The 10,234-nt window shown below is 48.3% G+C and overlaps 1 protein-coding gene across 1 annotated transcript in view; it reads left to right on the forward strand.

The window, feature by feature from the left end:
• The window catches only part of TBCD (tubulin folding cofactor D), a 180,027-nt gene that overhangs the window by 10,112 nt on the left and 159,681 nt on the right, over positions 1-10,234 (forward strand). The window contains exons 3-5 of the mRNA XM_023194085.3: positions 1,516-1,613; positions 3,158-3,259; positions 6,268-6,414. Coding sequence (XP_023049853.2) covers positions 1,516-1,613; positions 3,158-3,259; positions 6,268-6,414 — 347 coding nt within the window. The remainder of the gene's footprint in view (positions 1-1,515; positions 1,614-3,157; positions 3,260-6,267; positions 6,415-10,234) is intronic.

Genomic DNA, 10,234 nt, shown 5'->3' on the forward strand with positions numbered 1-10,234 from the left:
TTTTGAGACGGAGTCTCTCTCTTGCCCAGGCTGGAGTGCAGTGGCGCGATCTCCACTCACTGCAAGCTCCGCCTCCCGGGTTCACACCGTTCTCCTGCCTCAGCCTCCCAAGTAGCTGGGACTACAAGGCGCCTGCCATTGCGCCTGGCTAATTTTTGTATTTTTAGTAGAGACGGGGTTTCACCGTGTTAGCCATGATGGTCTCGATCTCCTGACCTCGTGATCCACCTGCCTTGACCTCCCAAAGTGCTGGGATTGTTTCTTTTATCTGTTGATGGACATTTGAGTTGTCTCCGGTTTTTGGCTGTTAGTAATAACGCTACATGATGGAATACCATACTGATTCCATGAAGATTGTCCTGTTGACCATTTCTGCCAACAAGGTATGAGGATTCCAGCTGCCCTGGGTTCTCTTCAGCACTCAGCGTTGCCAGTCTCTCTGGTTTCAGGGGGTGTATCTCGTGTCCTTCTCTGCATTTCCCAGATGCCAGTTGCGGTTCTTTTCCATGTATGAAGACTTGCAGCCCAGCGTAGGTCTGTTTTGTTGAACGTTCCACATGCACTTGAGGAAAATGTCTGTTCTGTTGTCGAGTAGATCGTTCTCTAAGTGTCACCTGAGTGAGGTGCTTGATTGTGCTGTTAAGGTTTCAGTGATTTTCTGCTCACTTGTTCTATCAGTTCCTGAGACAGGAGTGTCAAAGTTTTCAGCCGTTTCTCCTTTCATTTCTCTCAGCTTTTTCTTTGCTTATTTTGAAGCTCTGTAGGTTGGTGTGTATACTTACAGAATTGTTAAGTCTTCATGATGAATTGATCCTTTTATTATTATGAAACATCCTGTTTATCTCTGATAATATTACTTGTGCTGACATTTACTTTGTCTGATATTCACGGAGCCACTCCAGCTCTCTTACGATTCGTGATTGGTTGGAATATCTTTTTCCTTCTGCTTGCATTTAACCTAGCTATGTCTTTTTGCTTGTTTGTTTTTGTTTTTTAAGAGGCAGGGTTTTGGGTCAGGCGCGGTGGGCTCACTCCTGTAATCCCAGCACTTTGGGAGGCCGAGGTGGATGGATCACCTGAGGTCAGAAGTTCGAGACCAGCCTGGCCAACATGGTGAAACCCCGTTTCTACTAAAAATACAAAAATTAGCTGGGCGTGATGACGCGTGCCTGTAATTCCAGCTACTCGGGAATCTGAGGCAGGAGAGTCGCCTGAACCCAGGAGGTGGAGGTTGCAGTGAGCCGAGATCGTGCCACTGCACTCCAGCCTCGGGGACAGAGCAAGACTCTGTCTCAAAAACAAAAAAAAAAAGAGACGGGTTTTGCTCTGTCGCCCAGGCTGGAGTGCAGTGGTAGGATCATAGCTCATTGAAGCCTTGAAATTCTGGCCTCAGATGTTCTCCCACCTTGGTCTCCCAACGTGCTGGGAAAACAGGCATGAGCCACCACACCTGGCGGGGTTAGTGTCATGTTGATGTTCACTTTTACAGTAAATGTTTCGTATGTTTTTCCCTAGAATGGATGATGAACTTGTTGTTGGACATAGTGCAGGATCAGACATCTCCAGCTTCCCTCGTGCATCTGGCTTTTAAATTTCTTTACATCATCACCAAGGTAACGTTACCGTAGCCCTTCAAAACTGATAGATACTTTTGTAATATTCTTGGTCCAGAGGTTACCCTCCAAAATGTTATTTCTCAAGGCAGATAGTTCTTGGAAACAAGTTGTGAGTTTAATTCTGTCCCTTTTTACTGTATGTTGGGGATCAGAATTGAGTGATGTGGGCCCTTTGGCTGAAACAGTGTCAAGATATTTAGCATCTTGCATTTGAATAGACTGAAGCACCATCTAGCTAGGAAGGGAATGGGGTGAAGATGAGACTAACTCAGAAAAATTTCTTACAAGGGAAAAAGGAGGCCAGGTGCGGTGGCTCACACCTGTAATCCCAGCACTTTGGGAGGCTGAGGTGGGTGGATCACCTGTGGTCAGGAGTTCAAGACCAGCCTGGCCAACATGGTGAAACCCCGTCTCTACTAAAAATAGAAAAATTAGCTGGGTTTGTTGGCACATGCCTGTAATCCCAGCTGCTTGGGAGGCTGAGGTGGGAGAATGGCTTGAACGTGAGAGGCAGAGGTTGCAGTGAGCCAAGATCACGCTGTTGCACTCCAGCTTGAGTGACAGCGCGAGACTGTGGAATGGAAGTGTCTCTCACACTTTAATGTGCAGATGAATTTCCTGGAAATTTTGCTGTACTATAGATTTTGAGCAAGTAGGTCTAGGTTGGGGTCTCATAGTCTGCTTTTCTTACAAGCTTGCGGGTGTCTCTGCTGGCCCAGAGGCTCACTGTTGGCAGTTTTGACTATGGGAGTACTCACAGCCATCTCAGGGTAGGACTTGGGGTTCGTAGTGGTGAGGCAGTATTTCTGTTGTCTGGCGGGAGAGTCCTTGGCCAGCGAGAGGACACTGCGGGTGGGCTGCCAAGGACATGCAGGCCTCTGTAGCTCTGCTGTTTGAGGTTAGGATTTCTCCGGAAGGCGTGGTATCACTGAGTTTCATGGAAGTGTTAATGAATTTGGGCGCCTGAGGTTTGTATGCATTTATTGTCAGAGGACAGTCATGTAAATGAACATATTTAATGACTGATTGTGTAAATATGGTAATGAATAACACTAACCAGTTTAGGAAGGAAGGATAGCCTTTTTATTTTATTTATTTATTTTTTTGAGAGATGGAGTCTTGCTCTGTCACTCAGGCTAGAGTGCAGTGGTGCAGTCAGCTCACTGCAGCCTTGAACTCTTGGTCTCAAATGATTCTCCCTCCTGCCTCGGCCTCTCAGACTACAGGCCTGAGCCACCGCGCCTGTCTAATTTTTAATTTTTTGTGTTGCCCAGGCTAGTCCCAACTCTTGGTCTCAAGCTGTTCTTTTGCCTCAGCCTCCCAGAATGCTGGGGTTACAGGTGTGAGCACCGCTCCTGGCCATAGGTAGCTTTCTTGTGGTGACTGTGGTCTTATTAAATTGTGTCACTGTAATGTGACAGAATTCTCTTCCATCAGTGGGTCGCATGGGTGGTGATTTTTGATGAAAGGGAAGAAAGGCAATTTTGCTGCTCTCTGTATTTTTAAATTTTATAATAATTCAGCATCTCTTTATTTGATAGGTTCGAGGCTATAAAACATTTCTTAGTTTATTTCCCCACGAAGTTGCTGACGTAGAGCCTGTTTTAGATTTGGTCACAGATCAGAATCCCAAGGACCATGAGGTGAGTGATTCTGCCTCCCCCCTTGTCTCCAGCCCCTTCGTGCCTGTCCTTCCTCCCTGCTTGCCCCATCCCGCTGCACCTTCCCCTTCCTGTTTCTTTCAGTTTTATCTCCCTTTGTTTTGTGTCACTCCTCTTTTCTTTCTTTTCTTTTGACTTTTCCTTCTTGTACAAGTTGCTTTAAATTATTTTTGTTGCCGGGCGCGGTGGCTCAAGCCTGTAATCCCAGCACTTTGGGAGGCCGAGACGGGTGGATCACGAGGTCAGGAGATCGAGACCATCCTGGCTAATACGGTGAAACCCCGTCTCTACTAAAAAATACAAAAAAACTAGCCGGGCGACGAGGCGGGTGCCTGTAGTCCCAGCTACTCGGAAGGCTGAGGCAGGAGAATGGCGTGAACCCGGGAGGCGGAGCTTGCAGTGAGCTGAGATCCGGCCACTGCACTCCAGCCTGGGCGGCAGAGCAAGACTCCGTCTCAAAAAAAAAAAAAAAAAAATTATTTTTGTTTAAAATTGCCTCTTTATAAAGAAAAATTATGCCCATGTATAGTTTAACAATAAATCTGTCATTGTTCATATGTTTTTTTAACTCGTGGAAGTATAACTGTTGGGTTCCCAAGACCACCCCAGGTTTGATGCTTCCCGAGGAGGACTCGCAGCACTCAGCATAGATTCCTCCTTTTGGCTGTCACTTGTTATGGCAAAATAATACACAGCACAATCAGCAAAGGGAAAAGGCACATGGGATGGGGTCTGGGAGAACCAGGCAGGAGCTCCCAGGGTCCTCCAGTTGGGTCCCACAGGGCCTGTGACATTCCCTCAGCAGTGAGATGTGACCTCACCTGTGAGGTGTCCATCAGGGAGGCACGTTTGAGCCTCAGTGCCCAGGGCTTTCACTGGCGTCTGGCCACGTGGACACCTCGGCCTGGCACGAAATAAAATTCCAGACCCCCAGGAGGAAAGCAGGTGCCAGCGTAAAGCACATGGTTTGTGCAGATTGAGCCAGCGAGGGGCCCTCATCAAGCAGGACTTGGTGGGAGCCCTGCTGGCGTTCAAGCCCCTGGATGCCAGCCCACGGCTGGCCTCACCAGGGGCCTTTCCTCGGACGGCAGTGGGGCCTGCTGTGCTCACTGTCTTCTGCATGGTATGTATTCGGAAGAGCACACGGTTTATAACCGTGCTGTACAGTGGCTTGTTTCGGCGTGGGCGTGCCTGCTGAGAGCTGTGGGGCATTTCCCTGCTGCTCTGCCCTCTGTGCCCCTTTCCCTAGTGCTTCTAGCGCCCCCCAGTGGAATGATTGCAGGGACAAATTGGAATGTTTTAGTAATTACTGAAAATAAGGGTACTCCTTTTTTATTAGAAGTTGATAATTGTTCCTTTATTCTTTTTGTTTTATTTTATTTTTTTATTTTTTTGAGACGGAGTCTTGCTCTGTCGCCCAGGCTGGAGTGCAGTGGCATGATCTCGGCTCACCGCAAGCTCCGCCTCCTGGGTTCACGCCATTCTCCTGCCTCAGCCTTCCGAGTAGCTGGGACTACAGGTGCCTGCCACCATGCCCATCTAATTTTTTGTATTTTTAGTAGAGACGGGGTTTCACCATGTTAGCCAGGATGGTCTTGATCTCCTGACCTCGTGATCCTCCTGCCTCAGCCTCCCAAAGTGCTGGGATTACAGGTGTGAGCCACCTCACCCAGCCCTTTTTAAAAAAATTTTTTTTTTATTTTAAAGACAGAATTTCATTCTTGTTGCCCAGGTTGGAGTGCAGTGGCACAATCTCGGCTCACTGCAACCTCCGCCTCCCGGGTTCTAAGCGATTCTCCTGCCTCAGCCTCCTGAGTAGCTGAGATTACAGGCATGCGCCATCATGCCAGGGTAATTTTGTATTTTTAGTAGAAACAGGGTTTCTCCATGTTGGTCCGGCTGGTTTAGAACTCCTGACCGGCCGGGCACGGTGGCTCAAGCCTGTAATCCCAGCACTTTGGGAGGCTGAGATGGGCGGATCACGAGGTCAGGAGATCGAGACCATCCTGGCTAACACGGTGAAACCCCATCTCTACTAAAAAATACAAAAGCTAGCCGGGCGAGGTGGCGGGTGCTTGTAGTCCCAGCTACTCGGGAGGTTGAGGCAGGAGAATGGCGTAAACCCGGGAGGCGGAGCTTGCAGTGAGCTGAGATCCGGCCACTGCACTCCAGCCTGGGCGACAGAGCGAGACTCCATCTCAAAAAAAAAAAAAACAAAAAAGAACTCCTGACCTCGGCCAGGTGCAGTGGCTCACGCCTGTAATCCCAGCACTTTGGGAGGCCGAGGTGGGCGGATCACGAGCTCAGGAGATTGAGACCATCCTGGCTAACACGGTGAAACCCTGTCTGTACTAAAAATACAAAAACTTAGCCGGGCGTGGTGGCGGGCACCTGTAGTCCCAACTACTCAGGAGGCTGAGGTAGGAGAATGGCGTGAATCCAGAAAGCGGAGCTTGCAGTGAGCAGAGATCGTGCTGCTGCACTCCAGCCTGGGTGACAGAGCAAGACTCTGTCTCCAATAAAATAAAAATGGAACTCCTGACCTCAGGTGATCTGCCTGTCATCTCGGCCTCCCAAAGTGCTGGGATTACAGGTGTGAACCACTGTGCCCGGCCTTTTTTCTTTATTCTTAGGTGTTTGTACTTTTTATCTGTTTTTCACTTTCCCAAAAGGACAGTTTGTATGTTGAGAGGGGCCAGTGAAGAGAAGCTGTTATACTGATGTATTACGATTTTTCTTTGTTCATTTCAATGTCTCTTTTGACTGCGGAGCTGGCTAAGTTACGGCAGTGGGTGTGCGTGATGGGGATTCTGGGGGGATGTTGCGAGGAGCTGGTGAATGGCCTGCATTTCTGGCCCTGAGGGTGATAGCACTTGAATGGCTTTAGTGGGCACTGGGTGGGCCTGGAGGGCAGTGACTTTAAGTAGATTGTGGCTAGTGGCCTCTGTTTTTCAAACAAGGCTCATTCATACTGTGATTTAATTTTTTAGACTTGGGAAACCCGCTACATGCTTTTGCTATGGCTCTCTGTGACCTGCCTGATCCCTTTTGATTTTTCTCGCCTTGATGGGAACCTCCTCACCCAGCCTGGGCAAACACGAATGTCCATAATGGACCGTATTCTCCAAATAGCAGAGGTAAATATCATGCAGATAATTAGCTGCTAATTAGTATTCACTTTCATGTTCATGCTGTCTTGATATTAGTGTTCTACTCAGTAAGCTTTTGATACTTATATATTTATTCAACTGCTGTTTTTGTCAGTGAGGTCAACTCCCATATGATAACTTCTTTTGAAATTGTGATAATTCATGTAGGGTCAGGTTGAGTTAGCAAATCTCATTTCGTTGTAGATGATGCAAATACTCTGTTGAGGGTAATCATGGCAGGTAAGGAAGGGGCTTAGTGGCAATGGTAAGAGAAAATAAGGATCCAGTTTACATGTAGTTCTTAACATTATATAAAAGATGTTCATTTGTAGGAAAACTAGAAAATAAAGATAAGCATGAAAAATACGAAATTTAGATTTATGAAATTCTAGCACCAAGAGATACGTTCTTTATTTTCTTCAAACTTTTCGTGATGTAATATTATGCATATAAACACAGCTTATTGTATTAGTTATCTATTGGATCATAAGTAATTACCCCAGACTTGAGTGTTTGATACACATTTATCCTCTTGCAGTTTCTGTGGGTCGGAGTCTGGCATGGCTGAGCTGGGTCCTCTGTGTCAAGCTTGTCCACGGCTGCAGTTAAAATTTGACATGGGCAGGCTTTGCCCCAAGGCCGTTGGATTGAGGCCACCCTCAGTTCTTTGCCACCTGGGCCCCTCCAACTTAGCGGCTTAGTCCATCAAAGCCTGCAAGGGAGAGGCTCTGCTAATGAGATGGAAGTCATGATATGTTACCTGATCATGGAAGTGATGTCCCATTCCTCTTCCAGATCCTGTGGTTAGCAGCAAGTCACTGAGTCCAGCCCACACAAGTGAGCACTAGGAGGCTGTCAGGCTCTGAGCCATCTCAGTTGTCTTGGTCTTCCTGCCACGCTGACCACGATAACCCGGGTCAGTGTTCACTGAGTGCCTGCTGTGTGCCTGGCACCATTCAAACACTCACAGATTAATCTTTTTTTTTTGAGACAGAATCTCGCTCAGTTGCCCAGGCTGGAGTGCAGTGGCCGGATCTCGGCTCACTGCAAGCTCCGCCTCCCGGGTTTATACCATTCTCCTGCCTCAGCCTCCCGAGTAGCTGGGACTACAGGCGCCCGCCACCTCACCCAGCTAGTTTTTTGTATTTTTTAGTAGAGACGGGGTTTCACTGTGTTAGCCAGGATGTTCTCGATCTCCTGACCTCGTGATCCGCCTGTCTTCATAGATTAATCTTTAATCGCTTATGGATTAATAACCTGTACATTGGGTTGGGCGTGGTGGGTCACTCCTGTAATCCCAGCACTTTGGGAGGCTGGGGCAGGCAGATCACGTGAGGTTAGGAGTTTGAGACCAGCCTGGCCAACATGGTGAAACCCTGTGTCTATTAACAATACAAAAATTAGCTGGGTCTGGTGACAGATACCTGTAATCCCAGTTACTCAAGAGGCTGAAGCAGAAGAATCGTTTGAACCTGGGAGGCGGAGGTTGCAGTGAGCCGAGATTGTGCCAGTGCACTCCAGCCTGGGTGACAGAGTGAGACTCCATCTCGAAAAAAAAAAAATTTAAACTATACGTTGATTTATAGATCATGAGTGATTAATTGATTAACTGTGATAATCATTTAATTTTCCTTCACGAGGTTGTTGACAATTCTTATCCTCATTTAACCGAGAAGGCAACAGGCATAAAAATTAATAACTTAGTTTACTTTGCTCATGAATGGTGGATCCATATTTGAATCCAGTTCATTGATCTCTGGAGTCTCTGGTGCTCTTCATCAGGGCTCAACACTGCCCCATGACCTGCTGTTCTGAGCCCTTTTTGCCCTCAGCAACACGTTCTTAGTGTCCTATGATGTCAGAAAGTGTCCCCCTCATAATTGTTAAGGGAAAAGGTACTCCGTTGTAACCTAATTTAAAGTTCTCTCTGATAGATGATGTTTTGTTTGTTCTTGTTTTGTTATGTTAGAAGTAGTGTGGTGATGGGCAGGGTGTGGTGGCTCACGCCTGTAATCCCAGCACTCTGGGAGGCCAAGGTGGGCAGATCACCTGAGGTCGGAGTTTGAGACCAGCCTGACCATGGAGAAACCCCGTCTCTACTAAAAATACGACATTAGCTGGGCGTGGTGGCACGTGCCTGTAATCCTAGCTACTCAGGAGGCTGAGGCAGGAGAATCCCTTGAACCTGGGAGGTGGAGGTTGCGGTGAGCCGAGATTGCACCATTGCACTCCAGCCTGGGCAACGAGAGTGAAACTCTGGAAAAAAAAAAAAAAAAGAAGTAGTGGGGCCGGGTGTGGTGGCTCACGCCTGTAATCCCAGCACTTTGGGAGGCTGAGGTGGGCGGATCACAAGGTCAGGAGATTGAGACCATCCTGGCTAACACGGTGAAACCCCATCTCTACTAAAAATACAAAAAATTAACTGGGCGTGGTGGCGGGTGCCTGTAGTCCCAGCTACTCAGGAGGCTGAGGCAGGAGAATGGCGTGGACCTGGGAGGCAGAGCTTGTAGTGAGCCGAGATTGTGCCACTGCACTCCAGCCTGGGCGACAGAGCGAGACTCCATCTCAAAAAAAAAAAAACCACAAAAAAACAAAAAAAGTAGTGTGATTTACCCACCCTTGTTTACTTCTCTGTGGAGAGGGACTGCCCGGTCAAGGGAGCATGGTTTGTCAAGACTTGGCACTCTGTGATTGCTGTTAGAAAGCCTGGCCCAGGCGCGGTGGCTCACGCCTATAATCCCAGCACTTTGGGAGGCTCAGGCAGGTGGATCACAAGGTCAGGAGTTCAAGACCAGCCTGGACAAGATGGTGAAACCCTGTCTCTACTAAAAATACAAAAATTATCCGGGCATGGTGGCCGGTGCCTGTAATCCCAGCTACTCGGGAGGCTGAGGCAGAGCACTGCTTGAACCTGGGAGGTGAAGCTTGCAGTGAGCCCAGATTGCATCACTGCACTCCAGCCTGGGCAATAGAGCAAGACTTCGTCTCAAAAAACAAAAAAAAGCCTGCCTCAGAAAAAAGATCTTCTAAGTGTATAATGTATTGTTTTGGGGAAAAAAACTAGCCAAGACAAGCATTGGAAACATTTTAAGGCAGCCCTCCCAAAAATAAATCTAGCTGGGCATGGTGGTGTCATGCCTGTAATTCCAGCACTTTGGGAGGCCAGGGCAGGAGGGTAGCTTGAGCGCAGGAGTTTGAGAGCAGCCTAGGCAATATAATATAACTCAATCTCTACCAAAAAATGAAAAAAATTAGCCAGGTGTGGTGGTACGCACCTTTGGTCCCAGCTATTCCGGAAGCCGAGGCGGGAGGGTCACCTGAGCCCAGGAGGTTGATGCTGCAGTGAGTTTGTTTTTGAGATGGAGTCTTGCCTTATCACCCACGCTGGAGTGCAGTGGTCTAATCTCAGCTCACTGCAACCTCTGCTTTCGAGGCTCAAGCAGCCCTCCCACGTCAGCCCCCTGAGTAGTTGGGATTACAGGCGTGTGCCATCATACCTGGCCAATTTTTGTATCATTACTAGAGATGGGGTTTTACCATATTGACCAGGCTGGTCTCAAACTCCTGACCTCAGGTGATCCGCCTGCCCCAGCCTCCCCAAAGTGCTGGGATTGCAGGTGTCAGCCACAGCGCCCAGCCTACAGTGAGCTTTGATTGCGCCTCTGCACTCCAGCCTGGGTGACAGAGCAAGACCCTATCTCAAAACAACAACAAAAAACCCCAAGACCAGCTACTCGGAGAGGCTGAGGCAGGAGAATGGCGTGAACCCAGGAGGCGGAGCTTGCAGTGAGCTGAGATGGCGCCACTT

The sequence above is a fragment of the Piliocolobus tephrosceles genome, chromosome 16, assembly GCF_002776525.5.
Source record: "Piliocolobus tephrosceles isolate RC106 chromosome 16, ASM277652v3, whole genome shotgun sequence".
Taxonomy (NCBI): Eukaryota; Metazoa; Chordata; class Mammalia; order Primates; family Cercopithecidae; genus Piliocolobus; species Piliocolobus tephrosceles.